This window comes from Piliocolobus tephrosceles, chromosome 1 (assembly GCF_002776525.5).
Source record: "Piliocolobus tephrosceles isolate RC106 chromosome 1, ASM277652v3, whole genome shotgun sequence".
Taxonomy (NCBI): domain Eukaryota; kingdom Metazoa; phylum Chordata; class Mammalia; order Primates; family Cercopithecidae; genus Piliocolobus; species Piliocolobus tephrosceles.
This window is the reverse complement of record NC_045434.1, coordinates 59,294,644-59,311,660: the sequence shown is the minus strand read 5'-3', so window position 1 is coordinate 59,311,660 and position 17,017 is coordinate 59,294,644. Positions and strand designations below refer to the sequence as shown.

At 39.5% G+C, this 17,017-nt stretch overlaps 1 protein-coding gene across 10 annotated transcripts in view; it reads right to left on the bottom strand.

Moving 5' to 3' along the window:
* Positions 1–17,017, bottom strand: part of PPP1R12B (protein phosphatase 1 regulatory subunit 12B) — a 235,347-nt gene that overhangs the window by 17,774 nt on the left and 200,556 nt on the right. For 5 of the 10 annotated variants that reach the window (XM_023186835.3, XM_023186837.3, XM_023186841.3 and 2 more), the window contains 5 exons: positions 11,829–11,845; positions 7,924–8,068; positions 6,277–6,381; positions 2,676–2,729; positions 1,346–1,396 (listed from right to left, as the gene is read on the bottom strand). In XM_023186835.3, coding sequence (XP_023042603.2) covers positions 1,346–1,396; positions 2,676–2,729; positions 6,277–6,381; positions 7,924–8,068; positions 11,829–11,845 — 372 coding nt within the window. Of the gene's footprint in view, positions 1–1,345; positions 1,397–2,675; positions 2,730–6,276; positions 6,382–7,923; positions 8,069–11,828; positions 11,846–17,017 lie in introns of those variants that run through there. The other 5 variants (XR_002725300.3, XR_003309882.2, XM_023186836.3 and 2 more) reach the window with 4 other exon arrangements.

The following is a 17,017-nucleotide window of genomic DNA, read 5'->3' as shown; positions in this document are numbered from 1 at the left end:
TTCTATTTCTTGCTGCTTTGAATCAACTTGGAAGATTTAAAATGTTTGAGATACAAGCAAGTATTGCTTACAATTCTATGTGAATGTTACAGTTACAGCCTTGGGATAGTGGTAGGAAACGTACGGGCAAGGCTCGGGATTTCTCCTTCATTCTGGAATCATAGAGTAACAGGATTGATTATAGTACTGGATCTGGTGTAAACTAAAACCTCAACAGATCTTAAAAAGTTTTTTTTTTTTTTCAATAAATAACCAATTTATTTAGGCCACTGGAACAATAAACGTCTCTCCCAAATTGCACACTAGGGATGCTTGCTCATAGAAAGACATTTGGGGATCTGCCTAATACTATCCCAGTGCTTCGGCTTCCCAGCTGAAGAAACCTGTCTCACCAAATGAATGCTTGGCATCATGTATCTGGTAAAATAAGATGCCTGAAAAAAGAAAAATGCTGAGCAGGTGCTGATTATGGGTATGTGGCATCATGCATTGCAGGAATCAGATGTTTCAAAATCATCTCCAGGTGGCTACCCTGACCAGCTCTATATTCCCTGCAGCTCTGTATCCATCTTCCCCCTTTCATCCTCCTCCCCTCCCACTGCCCCACTGCCTCCCATGGCAGCAAATTGACTCCTTTGGGTAGATTTCCAGTTCTTAGCACTCAAAACTGCCCAGGATGGCAGTTGTCCATTAAAGTGGCTAATGGAGGTGATGGTCACTGCAGGACACGGTGAGGAGAGAAAGGAAAGTAGTGAGCTGTGAAGTGTATCTGGTGGCATGAGCTTACTCCAGTGGGAGAGTGCCAAGCATCCCTGAATATTTCAGAGGAAATGGACTGGGGCAGGAAATCAATATGTGAGTATATTTTTATTCTGTTGCAGAATGATTCAATCTGTGTTCTTCCCAGCAAAGGGATGGGTTGGGAGGGGCACCAGGGAGGAAAGCTTATGGCCATGCTCAGGCTTCCCCAGGCACCTAATGGGAGGCTCCCAGGGCTGGAGAACTTGTTCTAGTCTTCCCACTTACCCTCTAGAGGGCAAAGATACTGCTTGAAAAGCCTTAAAAGTTCAACTCAAATTTGTTTCAAGCCTGCCAAGATCTCTCCTTAAACCAAAGGCAGCATTTTTTCCTAGAACGCCTTTAAGGTGGCCTCAATGGATGTTGTGTGAGCTGAGAGAGCCTACAAAATGGCTGAAGAGAGAGGCTCACTTTTTTACACATTATTTCTTCTTGCAGGTATTGCGTTTGTAGTGAAATCTGGAGGGGGCAGGCCTATGCTCAAATATCCAGTCTTGGCAGGCATTCAGAGAACAGGCATACAAAGAGAAAGGAAATCTCTTCATACCTTCATTTCTTCCTCCATTTCTGACATTTTGCGCTCCAAGGCTCGCCTCTCCTGTTTCGGAACAATGAGACTGTTGAACATTTATTGAATTCAGAAGGGAGTAAAAATGCTGCCTCCCAGCTGCTGTGTGGCAGGCAAACCTTACTCAGGAGATCTGAGCACTATCTGATCCTGCCACTTGTGAGATGGAGCTACCTCACTGATAAAAATCACATTATCTAAATCTCCTATCATAAAATCAGTAGATATATGGAGAAGCAACTTGCTAATATGCAAACAGACCAGGACATTCAGTTACTCTGTGCAGGTGGAAGATTTCATAGAATTTCAAATGTCTGCAAGTGACTAGGGCCCTTGCTCTCTACGATCAAAAAGACATCATTATCTTCAGTAATGCTCTCCCTAAATTCTAGGGAAACTGCTTCTCTCATGATGGACAGCAGATGGTGAGCCGGGAAGTAGACATCATTGTCTAAGAAACAGCATCTCTCCCCCTAGTTTCTTCCCTCCCCCTGTAGTTGCTCCTCTCCCACTCCATTTCTCTTTCCCAGCAACTGACTCTTGGTTTAGCCTAAACCCAATGAGGAGTTTTTGATCAGATGGGATACCAAGGAGGTTTGGTTACAGGCCAAAGGAATAAAATGTAAAATTTAGCTGCTTTCCAAATTAAACAGAAAACAACAGGACAGATGGGAACATATTATATCTCTAGGGCCAAATCAAAGCTAGGGTCCCTCAATAAATCTAATTGAATTTCCCCAATCCAAGAATGTAAAATCCCAGAATAATATTCTGAGTACAGTTGGGAGGAGATCAGCCATTGAACCAGAAATCCTCCCCTCAGTCAAAATGAGTGAAAGACTGTGTTGGCTCATGTTTCAAGTTGTAAGACCTAAATGGCAGAGGGTCCCACTGAAAGCTTCCTTTCTGTTCAAGGTGATGAAAAGGGTAAAGAGACCTTGGACCTGTGTATGTGTGTGTGTGTGTGTGTATGCAATGATTTACAGTGAACCAAAATGTTATGGGTTGTGTGTGTATGCAGCTCTGCCCACAGCCAGAACAGTGTATGAGATGACCTTCCAAGGACCCTTCCCACCCTAAGGCTAAATATGTGGAAAGTACTGACCATCTGAGGAAATCAAAAGGACTAGCAATCAAATTACTGCCTAGAGTCAGACAAAAAGAATTTATCATCAAGCTGGGAATGGAATGTGGCAGAACTCCCTCCTTCTTAAGATGGACTTTTTCCATTGGCATGAACAACAAAGTGGGAGAGAGTCAGAAAGAAGAGATGAAACGGGGTGTGGGGGGGAAACAGACATGCACATACCCGTTTCTCCATCTCCAGCACTGATGATCGGTCAGAGGTCTTTTCTTGTTTCTGCTGGTGCAAATGGAAGGAAAACAGTTGTTATTTAAGTTGTCTCAGGGCCAATAGAACGCCCAGTCTAGTTCAGCTTCACTACTGGACATCTAGAAATGAACAGTAAAACTTTGGACTTCCCCTATAGCAGGGATCCCCAGCAAACAGGTTCTGATAGATCTCTAGGCCTAATATTATCACCTCTCTGAAGTTTGCAGGATTCCCTCTGGGGAGGGGAAGGCAGTAGTAGCATTCCCCGAAATTACAAAGACATTACTTACAACACACAATCTCTCTTTCTCTCTCTAGGTCTTCGATGCTAATTACAATTTTACATCTCACCATTCTTCTCCTCTCTTCATTCTATGAGTAATATCACAATCCAGAGGAAATTAAAAAAAAAAGGCTTTTCTTTAAAAGGCTGGCAACTCCTGAGCTTGAAAGTCTAAGGCCAATGGCACTTGCCTAAATAATCCCCTTTCCCCTCTTCTTTCTGTTTTGGGAATTGATACCATTTTTCTTTTAGAGCAGCAGTTTTCATATATGGGTGGGCTTTCAGGGGTTGTTAGGAGTCCATTCATGGCATCTGCCCTGCTTTGAACTGAGGTAGTCCACTTTTATCTGTCTTATATATTGGGCTTCCAGATAAGGTAATTTTATTTGAATAAAAGATTTAGAATGTTTATTTTAGATCATCTTTGACTTAAATTTTGCAGAGGGGCTGAAAAGATTTAGCCTCACGGCAAAAAAACAGAATAACCTCAGATAAATGATCCTTCCTTAAAAGGGGAATAAAAACCCCTTAAGTCCCTTTTGGCCTTAGGGTCATAGAACTCACCAGAATTTCTTACATTCAGTAGACATTTAATAACTGATGGGTGATTATTTTTATTTTGCTTAGTGTCGTGCAGAGACAACATTTAAATAAATATAGAAATTATGCTGGTCTTCTTGCAGCAGTTTCTTTTTTTTAAAAAAAAAATTGGCCGGGCACGGTGGCTCAAGCCTGTAATCCCAGCATTTTGGGAGGCCGAGATGGGCGGATCACGAGGTCAGGAGATCGAGACCATCCTGGCTAACATGGTGAAACCCCATCTCTACTAAAAAAAAAAAAAATACAAAAAATTAGCCGGGTGAGGTGGCGGGCACCTGTAGTCCCAGCTACTCAGGAGGCTGAGGCAGGAGAATGGCATAAACCCGGGAGGCGGAGCTTGCAGTGAGCTGAGATCCGGCCACTGCACTCTAGCCTGGGCGACAGAGCGAGACTCTGTCTCAAAAAAAAAAAAAAGAAAAAAATTAAGGAATGGCCAGAACTAACAGTAAAACTCAGAATTCTGGCTCCTGTCCTGGGCTTTCGCCTTCTGTTTGGAAGGGCATGGCTGTCTGCCTTTATGGTGCATCTACTATGAAGCAGAAGGAAAATAAAAAAACGCAAAAACAGATCCTATCCTACAGCTTGTTCATATCCTCATAAGTCTTTCTTCCTAAACCTGAGGAGTTGTAGAAGTTGTGATGATTTCATGATTTTCAAGGTTTATATACACAAAGAACTAGTTTTTTTGTTTGTTCTGTTTTTAATTTTGACTCCCTTAGAGTTGGGGTGGATCTTTTATGTAAAAATATTGTGTATGTTCATGTGGTAACTGTCTCCATACAAATGTGCGAGGCTGAGAAGCCCTCCCTCCACTGTCCTGCCAAACAACTCCATTTTTGGTAAACATCAGAGACTTGGTTGTAGCAGCACCATTTCTTTTGAATTTCAATAACTTGTATTTGGCAAAACTAAGTATACTTTGACACACCCAGCAAAGCAGTTGGCCGGAGAGTAAAAATGCTTTTCCCCAGCAACTGGAAAGGTTGATTTTACATTCAATGCTCTCTGTGCAAGTCAATGTCAGCAGCTTGTTAGACTGCTCACTGTTCTAAGGCACGGGCTGGTGAAAACGCTGAGAACCCCTAAAGGTCAAGACATATGCTGTCAGAAGCTTCCGCTGAGAAGAGTGGGGAGCAGGTGAAACTGCTCTTCCTGTGGTTCCTCACATGACTGCTCCTTAATTTTCTGTAAAACAATCCTAGTAATAACTGATGAGAACCAGCGTAAGATCTGTATTTATAAACCACTGCCAATACGTGGCGCCATTCAAAATAAAAATTAGCCCGAGATTCTTCTGAGGGTCTACTGTGAATGAGACTTTTTTTTTTTTTGCCTGGCTCAATAATGTTGGAGTGAGAAGAGACCTTAAGATTTATTCAGTCCAACCCCCTGCCCTATGGCAGGGCTATAGCTGTGTGTATATTTTTCTCTTTTAGATTTAGAAACCTACTTTTCTTATTCCACAAAATCACTTTAAGCCTAGTTATTATCTATCTGTGTTGCAGTAAGTCTCAGAAATTCCCAGTAGAGCCATGTTGGGCTACTACAATCAGGAAAAAGGGGGTGGCTCTTCTAAACTGACAGGCAGTTCACATTTTGCACCTGGGCAAGCCCTTCTCCAGAAAGTGAGGGTCTTGGCTGTCTTGCTGGAGCCCTACACAGCTCTGTGGGGCCATCTTCCAAGTGTTGGCACCCTCCTGCTCATCCAATTCCAGAGGGGTTACAATAGGATGTTTAGAGGGTAATCAACACCCCTGCCCTCCAAACTCCATGTATTTGGTACCGTACAACCCTAGCATTTTAGTCTTTGCTTTTGGATAGTCAGTCATATTGCCAGAATGACTAGCCACCTCTGGTTTTCATTTCAAGCCTTCCTGGTAAAGAATCATTTTTACTTCAGTTCAGCTTTCAAAATTCTAAGTCCCCAGGCATTCTAGAAGGGAAATAACTTAATAGGTTTCCTGATAACTCAGCAATAACCTAAGGTAGTGCTTGATTTAGCTTTCAGCTACAGAGTTTGTTTCACTGGTGATGAGGTTATTACCTCCAGCATCCTCTAAAGCATCATCTAATTAAATCAAACCTGGCAGTGAGAGGAAATAGTTTATCAGTCTTTCTGCCACTAATATTCCTTATTTGTAGGCTGAAAAAGAGTGATGGCTTGGGGAGATAACATATGCTACAGAATCTTTGCTTTGGGACTTAATCCTCTGTTGTGGCACCACCTTTGCCCTTGATTTGTTATATGGCCTAAGCAAACCACTTACTCCTCTAGGTTTAATTTGTTACCTCTCTGCCCTAGGTTTAATAGTGTCTTGCTTATCTCTCTCCAAGAGGTGAAGTGTAGATAAACTGAACTGAAACATAATGAACAGGACAAGAGGAACTGTCTAGGACTAGCTTTGTAGTGCTGGTTTATGCTTTTCTACTAATAAATAAGTAGATGATGATCCATAGTATTAATTATTAGCATTCAGACCATCAGGAATTGTTCACTGAATTATCAGTTTTCCATTTTAAGTTCACTGATTGAAACCTAAAATCAAATTAGAATCTAAGAAGCTTCTATCTCATTGCCCATGAGAAGGCCCGATCTTGACTCTATCTTACTTCTTGTCCCTTAGATCCCTAGTCCAGTTTGCTTCCTTACATCAACCCTTGGTTCCCATCTTTTTTCTTCTTCTTCCCTCTTACCTGGGTCACCTTCTCAAGCTTGGATTTTATATCTGCTAGCTCTAGCTGGGCTTCCTGAAGTTTTGTTTTCAGTTTTTGGTTTTCAGTCAGAGCACTCTCATAGAGCTAAGAGGAGGGGGAAAAAGAGGATCAGGGTTCATGTTAGAACTCACACCATTTCATCACACGAGAATTCCCAGGGCTCTGTGCCCCAAGCCACCACTATATGGTAGATAGAGAAGATGAAGGAAGTAGGGAGCAGAGTACATTCAGCCAGTTAGTCTCTTGCTTTTTCAAAGTGATGAACAGAAAGAGAATGATGACGCTCCAACTTCAATAATGTTAATCTTTGGGGGAAAAAACAGTCATTACATTTTATCCTATGGGACATTTTAATTGCTTAAAAGAGCAATGAGAAACAGAATTTTTTTTTGGAACCAGCCTACTGTGTATATTGATTTTGGTCAAGTTCTGCTTAACAAAACATTAACAGAATAAGCACTCTTTATTCCCTTTTGAGACAGGGTCTTGCTCTATCATCCAGGCTGGAGTACAGTAGCATGATCACCCCTCACTGCAGCCTTGAACAACCAGGCTCAAGCAATCCTCCTACCTTAGCCTCCTGAGTAGCTGGGGCTACAGGCATGAGCCACCATGCCCAGCTAATTTTTCTATTTTTTGTAGAGATGGGGGACTCACTATGTTGCCTAGGCTGGTCTCAAACTCCTGGGCTCAAGTGATCATCCCACCTCACCCTCCCAATGTGCTGGGATTACAGGCATGAACCACCATGCCCATCCTAAATATTTTCTTTACAAAAATATTTTTTCCTGGTATCTCAAACACCTGAAAGGGAAGGTTTTTAAGTCTACTCTTGGAGCTAGGTACTATTCTACAAGAACAAAGGAAATAAACTGTAAAGTGATGATGATTTTCTTTTTCTTTTTTTTTACTAACACAAAGTAGTATGTAGTTGATATTCACAGGACCTTATTAGAAGCATATGTTTGTTAAAAATAACAGTCTACCAAATGATGCTCAGGGGCTCAGAAAGACAGAGTTAGGTTTTTCACCCTTTTTATATTCTTAATTTCTTACTTTTCCCTATACTTCTAAATATCTGATTCTAACTATATACTTACTGCACTAAAAGCAATATATGGCTGGGCATGGTGGCTCACGTCTGTAATCCCAGCACTTTGGGATGCTGAGGTGGGAAGATTGCTTGTGGCCAGGAATTCAAGACCAGTCTGGGCAATATAGTGAGACCCAATCTCCATAAAAAATAAAAAATGTAGCCGTGTGTGGTGGCATGGCTATAGTTCTAGCTACGTGGGAGGCTATGGTAGGAGGACCTTATGAATCCAGGAGTTTGAGAGGGCAGTTAGCTATGATGATACCACTGTACTTCAGCCTGGATAACAATGAGACCTTGTCTCAAAAAAAAAACCCAAAAAACAAAAACCAAAACACCTCAATATATGAAGGGGTCTTTATCTAGCTTTTTGGAGAGGTGAAGTAAACCCAGAAAACTGCAAGGAATTATTATTACTTAAGTGCCCTTTCTTCTGCTTATTCAGAGCTATGGGAATTTTTCTGGGTGTGGTGGAGGAAGGCTGAGAGGTTTACATGTCACCCAAGAACCAGAAAATTGAATAAAGACCCTACTTTTTTATAATCTCTGTTGCTGTCTTCTTCTACACGACTGGTCAGGGTGGCTAGACGGGCCTCCCGGGCCTCCCGACGGGCTCTTGCTGAAGCCCGGTCACCGTAAGAATCACTGGTTGTAGGATTACTACCTCCTGATTCCAACCTGTGGGAGATAATATTAAAGATAAAAATTGACTTTGAGAACAAAGTAGTTGCGGGAAGGTAATGCTCAGGGGTAGTTTGTGCCTTTTCTAAGAAGTATTTCGGAGCCCCAGCCAGAAACAACTCATAACATTCTTTCCTTCAATCTCTCTGCCAGCATTCCCAGACCTCAGGGCTAAACTGCACGAGCTTGGAGAGAGAGGCTGACCACCATTTGCCAAGAATGAAGCTTATTGAAAAATTAGTGGTTTGGACCTATGTGCTGACTTAAATCTTAGAGCTTTTCAAATTAGTTTAGCATTGAACAGCTTCCCTCAAAAGCGCGCTTTTAAAAGTAAAGATTTCTTGAATTTCAATGGCTCTTGGAAAAATGATTACAATGGACTGTCAATGAATCAGAAACATATGGACTTAGAGCTGGAGGTTGAATAGGAATGAAATGGTATGTATGCCTTTAAGGTGCTCTACAGGTTTGCTGGAATCCCATTTTAGGGATACCAACACAGTGCCCAAACAGCTAGTTTTCTACCATCTTATCCATATTCCACATCAAGACTGCTGTGCCTGTGATTAGAATTTCTACGTATTTTAGCAACTGAGCTCTCAGAGTTGATAGTGGTTTTATTTCCAGTATTGGTAAGTTCATTAAGGGAAGGATCTCTCAGCTGATTACCTGTTTAAGTGTACAACTATCACCCTAAATCCTTAACACTGGTTTATATTTTTCTCAGACTTTGCTCTTTCCAAATTAAAAGGCAGCACATATGAAACTGAAATCAGCCCTGTAGAGTGCCACATCCTGAACTGGGATGGTTTGAAGAGTCACAACTGTGAAAATTGCATCTGATGTGTCTGTCCTGTGGTAGCTATTTGCCATAGCTGGGGGTGGGGAAGCTGAAATAAATATTAGAAGAGATAGAGAAGCAATAAGGATGACACAGAGAAAGCAGAGGCAAAGTAATTAGCTTCTAATGACAATAGTGGTCACTTTTCACTTACAGAGATGCTAAGTCCCACATTCTTCAAAATATTTTTTTCTTTTTTTTTTTGTTAATAGAAATCTCTTTATTGAGTTTCCTGATTATAAAAGCAATATATGGTTGTAGAAAAAGTTAATACCGAAGTATCTAAAGTAGAAAGTGAAAAGGTCACCCCATAATCCTGCCTAAGAAATAACTACTTTTAACTGTTTAGTTCATATCCTTGCAGAATGTCAAGCATATAAATATGTTAAAAGTCAGATAACATATATTGTTGTCTAACTCCTCCTCTTCTCTATACTTACCACTATGATTGTGGACATCTTGCCATCTAAGTAAAAATAGATTTGCCTCATTAAAAAAAAAAAGACTGCAGTCTTCTCCATTACATGCCTGTAAGATAATTTAACTAATCTTCTACTGATACACACTTAAATTTTTCAAATTTTTTAGCTATTATAAACAATGCTAAAATGAGCAGACTTATCTATAAACCTTAGTGCCTTTGTCCAGTTACCTTCTTATGATAGAAATATTTCTTACAATGACAGAAATATATCTGCCATTAATTTTAATATTTTAAAATCATGAACAATCAATATCTTTGGTTATTTTTCCTTTTTTTTATTTCTGAATTTGCCAATTCATAGCCTTTGTTCAGTAGGGTAATCATCTTTTTCTTATGGTAGTGGGGGAACCTCCTATAGAGTAGGGCTTTTAAAACTAATATAGGGAGCAAATATTTTTTCCCACTTCACTTTCTGTCTCTGTTTATAGTGTCTTTTACTTAGAGATTTTCAATTTTATATTATTAAATTTGATGATTTTTATCTTTATGGTATTGTCAGAGACATTTGAACCAGAGCAACTCCATATTGAATAGGGGTTGGGTAAAATGAGGCTGAGATCTACTGGGTTACATTCCTGGACGATTAAGGCATTTTAAGTCACAGGATGAGACAGGAGGTTGACACAAGATACAGGTCATAAAGACCTTGCTGATAAAGCAGGTTGCAGTGAAGAAGCTGGCTAAAACCCACAAAGCCAAGATGGCCGTGAGTGTCCTCTGGTCATCCTCACTGCTACACTCCCACCAACACCATGACAGTTTACAAATGCTATGCAAAGTCAGGAAGTTACCAAATATGGCCTAAAAAGGGGAGGCATGAATAATCTACCCCTTGTTTAGCATATAAACAAGAAATAACCATAAAAATGGGCAACCAGTTGCTCTATCTATGGAGTAGTTATTCTTTTATTCCTTTACTTTCTTAATAAACTTGCTTTTACTTTATGGACTCTCCCTGAATTCTTTCTTGCATGAGATCCAAGAACCCTCTTTTGGGGTCTGAATCAGGACCCCTTTCCGGTAACGGTATCACACTTGGAAAGGCTTTTCCTATATAAAGATTATAAAATATTCTCTTCTGCTAACTTTTGTGGTAAAACACTTTTCTCTTAAAAATTGTAATCCAACTGAACTCCATCTGTTTTTGGTATTGCGGAAGGGAAGGATATAATTGCTCAAACAGATAATTAACTGTCCCAATGATCACTTATTGAATAATTATTTCCTCACTGAGATGAAGTCACCTTATACATGTGATTTTTGGGGGGCTATGGATTGTGTTCCATAGGTTTCTTTGTTAATTCTTGAGCTATTGCTTCACTGTTTTAATCGGTAGTTTCACAGCATATTTTGAAGTCTATGGGAAAAAGTTTCCTTTCACAAATGGCTATTATAATACAAGAGAGTTCACAAAAGATTAACTACAGCAAAATACCACTCTCCAACAATTTTGCAAAACTAAGTAATTTTCTGCTAGGTTAGAAGTAAATGAGTTGTCCTCAGCTGCTGCCTGGTGAGAGGACAAGCAGAGGAAGAACATATGTTTAGAACATATTAATTTAGAACATATTAATTTAGAAGTTATTAATATTTAGAACATATTAATAAGGCAGAACCAGCTCAATACCAAACAAATTATAAGGAAACTCATTTGCCCTATGGTCCCATAACTATATCTTCTCCCAATCTCTTAATTTCTCCATCAGAGCAACAGTAGAAAAAGAAAGATTCTAACTTTTGGCTCCATAGTCTATTATTTTTTATTTAGTTTCTTCTTTCAGAAGATCAGTTTTGTACCTTTAGATACTAGGTGAAAAACTGCAGAGGGTCATTCCCCCAACTTTGATATCCTTTTTTAATTTTTCAGCAATTACAAAATAGGTCTTTAGTTTGTTCATTCAACAAACTACTAATGAGCACCATCTAGGTACCAGGTATTTTGCTGGATGCACTATTAAATAACAGTATCTAACCTCAATTTGAACATCAGATTAGGTTAATTGCTCTTCTCTGTGCTCAGAATACCTGTCTGTACTTCTAATGGGCACTTATTATGTTCTATTGAAATGATCTGTCTCTCTAGGGGCTTGTTAGCTAATTGAAGGTAAGGATACTGTCTTATTCATGTTGTTTCCCTAATACCTAGCATGGTGCCTGGTACACTGGTGCTTTAAAAAAATTAATCTAGAGGAAGTCTACAAGGTGAACTGGAAAGAGGAGAATTTGGAAGCAGGAAGGTAAATTGAAAAGCTTGTTCCATTGCTTTGGGCAGGAGGTAATAAAAGTCTGAATTATTGTGGTGACTGTGGAAAAGGAAAAGGAAGGAAAGGATGTGAGAAATATTACTGAATTATTATATAACGCTAAGTTTAATTAGACATGCATTCACTCACAAGTATTAAGCATGCATATATAACAGGGAGAGTTCTTACCTAGAAAGTCTTTCATGCTAGAGAAAGGAAACAAAAACAAAAAAGAAAAAAGAAAAGAAAACAGCATTAGCAAGAGACTGATTTGTATTATTTCCATCTATAAATGCATTTTTCAAATCAGATGGCTGAACTTCACAGCTGGAGATGGGGGTGCCATTTAAGAAAAGCAACCAAATTGACTACACAAAGGTGACTTAGCCCTAGTTCACACTTCTTTGTATGCCATGACTCACTAGATTTGAGGTATTAGGGACAGCATCTTTTTAAACTAGAAGTTAGCAAAATGTAAAATGATCAAAAACTGCCCCAACTCCCCACCCAACTAACTAGCCAAGCTTGTGTTCTAGGAGTGACTATCACTGACTTTCTATGTGACATTTGGCCTCTCTGGATCTCAACATTCATTCTATTAATTTCTTTCAGTTCACAAACTCCCAGCCTTGCCCTGAGTGAATACTGCAACTACAAATAAACTACAAATATGAAAACTCAGGAGACTTCCTCAGTTTCTCCCAGATCGCTAGTGAAAGTAGAAGAGTAAGGGAGAGGGGAGAAAGCCCCATCCTAGTCCCTAGGATGCTGGTTTAAAAAAAAAAAAAAAGTAGGTACTCTTGAGGTCTCAAAAGAAAGGAGTTTTATAGATACAACCCATATACTTGGTCATTGTAAACAAATCAAACAACAAAAAGTGCTTATGTCTGTGTTTGACATTTACTTTTTACTGTAGATGACCTTTACCCTCCTATCCCTTCTTCTTTTTTTTTTTTAAAAAAGAACTCTGGCAAATAAAAATTCAATTGGTTTAAATGCACTTAATTATTTCCTTTTTTGAAGTGTTACAGAACAACAAAATCTTCAAGACAGGCGAGAGGAGGAAGAGAAACAAAGATCCAATAATCTACAAAATGGATAATGAATTCTTGAACTTCTGAGGAGTCACTCAATGACACTGCTTTGCATTAAACAGTCCCTGGAAGCCACTGGTTTGTCAAACAACATAGCAGGACAACCCAACACACCACACCCTACAGCTGTCCAGGAGAAGTATACAGTGACAGCACATATGACTAAACAGGACTGAATAGAGTCACCTTGATAAATGATGACATTTCCTCATGGAATCTGTCTTTAAATCAGGGGTTATACTCATCAGAATAATCCTGCACACTTTTGCAAACTGTACATGTCCTAACCTCAGTACTGGAGATTCTGTTTCAGTAGGTCTAGAATGCAGCCTTCCTATATGTATTTTTAAAAAGTACCCCAGGTGATTCTGCTGTACAGCCCTGGTTAAATACCACTGGACTAAACGAAGGTTTTTGAACATGGAGACATGCCCCCATTTAAGGTGGGGGAATCATTAGGACTCATTAAGAAAAGTATATGGTATATTCTCATACAGTGAGTTGAGAATCCTGAAAGTTGGAAATCTAAAATTCAGGACAATTCCAGGCATTTTTTCTGTCCCACATTTATATATCTAATCTCTAGTGGCACTCATATGTATACCCCACACTATCAATGCCTACTTTCTCAACTTTACCTGAAGTTTTTTTTTCTTGATGTCTTTTTTCAAAAAAGAAACTACATTTTAATCACCTCTCAAGAACTAACACATATATAGGGCTGGGTGCAGAGGCTCACACCTGTAATCCCAGCACTTTGGAGGCAGGAGGATCACTTGAGCCCAGAAGTTCAAGACCAGTCTGGGCAACATGGCGGGACCCCATCTCTACAAAATAATTTTTAAAAAGTTAGCTGGGCATGGTGGTGTGCACCTGTGATCCATGCTACATGGAAAGCCGAGGCAGGAGGATCACTTGAGCACAAGAGGTCAAGGCTGCAGTGAGCTGTGTTTGTGCCACTGCACTTGAGCCTGGGTGACAGAGTGAGGGCTTATCTGAAAACAAAACAAACAAACAAAAAGTATGCAAGTGAAGCTGAGATCCTGGGCTATGGGCTACTCATTAGCTTTGTCAGAAGACCTAGCATCTGGGTGAATTAAAATTTATGTCCAGGAAAACTATTTATTGTGACATGTCAAATACTTGTGAATAATTGAGCCTGAACTCCATACCAGCAAATGCAAAACATCTTATTGTATTTAACAACCCACTGTGTGCAGAGCCCTGTAGAGGAGGCACTGAGGAAGAAGCAGAATAAGTTGCATGACAGAACCAGGAGAACACTGTGAACGTAATTAACCAGTTCACCTGAAGCAATGTAGGGAAAACATGAGAATGCGTACTATGTATTCTCATGTTTATGGAGATAACAGTGGTAACTCATTGGCTCCAACTAAGAAAACCTCCTAAAAGATATGAGTTTTGGGAGGATCATATTAGAGAAACACACACAAACACACATTTTTTTCTCTGACAACAAAGACCCAGAAGAGATACATATATTTTTTAAAAAACCATATTGTTATGGAGGGAACGTTTCACTAAAATTCCATCTTTCTCCTAATTATATTTTTAGTACCTATAGGGCCAGAACACGATAGGTGTTCAATAAACACTAACTGAACTGAATTGTTAATGCTCTGAGAAGTGTGATGGCCTTGGCTAGACCTGAGTTCTAATTTCTGCTCTGACATCTAGCAATATGACCTTGGCAAGTTACCACTTATTCTAACAGTAAGAATTAACTGTGATAACTACAACGAAGTGAACTCTTAAAATGTCAGTTTCCCCCTCACCATTCTTCTGCTTTCATTTTTTAAATTGTAAGAATATTGTATTAGGCCAGGTGCAGTGGTTCACGCCTGTAATACCAGCACTTTAGGAGGCTGAGGCAGGCAGATCACTTGAGGTCAGGAGTTCGAGACCAGCCTGGCCAACATGGCAAAACCCCATCTCTACGAAAAATACAAAAATTAGCTGGGTGTGGTGGCACGTGCCTGTAGTCCCAGCTACTTGGGAAGCTTAGGCAGGAGAATTGCTTGAGCCCAGGAGGTGGAGGTTGCAGTGAGCCGAGATAGTGTCACTGCACTCCAGCCTGCGTGACAGAGTGAGACTCTGTCTCAAAAAAAAAAAAAAAAAAAAAAAAAATAGAATATTATGTTGGCTGTTGATGCTGGTTAGAGTACCAAGTTAAAACTTTGTACCTTTGGTTCAGAATATTGAGTCCACATGTAACCAAATGAAACAATAATTTAGAAGACCATTTAGCTTCTCTCAGTGTTTCTGAGTAGAACAGCCTTCAAACTATACCTTTCATATGGGGGTAGCATTCTTGACACTCTCTCCAAAGATATACTTTCCGCATCATCTTAGGTATGGAAAAATGACCTGTTTACAATCAAACTGGTCCCTTGAGCCTTCTTTATCTTCCTCCTATTGAACTAGAAGCCCATTTCTCCATGGTGTGCACAGACTGAGGCCTAACTTTCTGACAATTAAATCATGCTTTTTTGCTGACTTTTCCTTGAAATGTGAAACTTCACTTGAATTTTTTTTTTTTTTTTTTAGTTTCTTCTTTGTAAATATCCTATTTGTTGGGTAAGATTTTACTATATCTTTAGTTTTAAATTCTGCTGTGTAGACTCTGGCAGCTGCCTCTATGGTGATGAAACAAGTTTTTGTTTTTGTTTTTTTTCCATTAAAACAAGGAAATTAGGATTTTACCAGGCATCAATCTTAGCCATTATCTATAAATCAACGCATGCTAATAATTTCCATTACTTTACTTTTTTAATAACATTAATGCTTTTCAATTAGAATGTTCTGGAAGCACAATTAAGCCAAGAAAGTTCTCAGATATATGGCTGCATAGTATGGCTGTGTATACCATATGACCTTCACTGAGGAGGCTGATATAAAATACAAACACTTAAAAATTGAAAAACACAAAAAATAGGTTAGCACTATCAAGCAGCAATCAGAAAAAGCCCAGAGGGTTCCTGGATATGAAAAGGCAGATTCCACAGGGTTTTCAAGAGGCCTGGATTAATTTTTCCACAAATGACAGCATGTGGAGGAAGATAATGATAATGGTGCTCACACTTGTGATTGCCATACCAGTTTTTGTCCCTATTGGCTTACTGTAGGAGGTGTTCCCTACAGCCACCTAGGAAGTTGATGACCTACACTCTTACTTCTGCTTGCCAGGAGTAACTGAAAGCAAACATCACAGTCTGTTGTTTATTAGCTTTTAGAGGCTTGTTAACATCCCTTGTTAACAATTTCCTTTTGGGTAACCTTTTATAAAATGTGTAGGTGATGAGTGATCCAGCAGACAAGGTGGTAGACAATCTACCTAGATCCAGAAAATAGAGAAAACAGAGCTTGCAAGTTAATCCTCGATCTTTCCTCGCTACCTCTAATTCCCTCCAGCTTTTACCAGACTTTTGGAGCTATGTGGAATCCTTTTTTTTTTTTTTTTTAATATTATTGCCTTCAGGGGCTAACCTTAGCAATGTCCTAGGAAAATCAACCCTACCAATTAGAGGAGAGCATATAAACCTCCTAAAACCTCAGAGATTAGTGAGATTTGGATGCAGCAGAGGAAACACAGTTACCTTAATACAAACAATATTATTTCAAAAAAAGAAGAAAACTGGACTTCTAAGGGTGAATTATTCTCACTGTAACAGAAATGGTTTCCTTTCAGGTTTTTAGCCTAAAAAGAGTAAGGCAAGATAGCTTAAAAGTATATAGGGTTTAATGTTTAATTCCCCCAATTCTGATAAAATGGCTTGGGTTTTTAGATCATACTTCCTAATTTTCACTGGTGGAATAACTCTAGAAACTATTGTTTTGCTTGGCTTCTTGATACCCTAGATAATCCGGGTTTTGATGAAAAACACTAGTTGGATTTAGGGAGAGAGAAGTTGGGGTTTCTTGGGTAAAGAAGCAGAGTAGCTAGATTGATGCAGAAGACTTAACTTTAATTTTTCCTCTTCATCCTCCTGTCATTCAAACTAAGCACAGATCAAATCAACTGTTAGGCTAACACGACTTCATTCAAGAAAGCTGACTGCCAACCCTGCAGGGAGACTACTGAGTAAATCTAGAGGAGATAAGACAGAGTGGGAGTTTGCCTAAGTAATCTCAGGGGAATAGTGAATCAGGAAGTGACATCAGAAGAGGCAAGCAGAACATAGGGTAGGGAAATGAACACTGAAGCTTCTCCCAGAGAAGAGGATTCTAAGAGGTCAGCTGAGTGGGCAGGAAATAAGGGGAAGT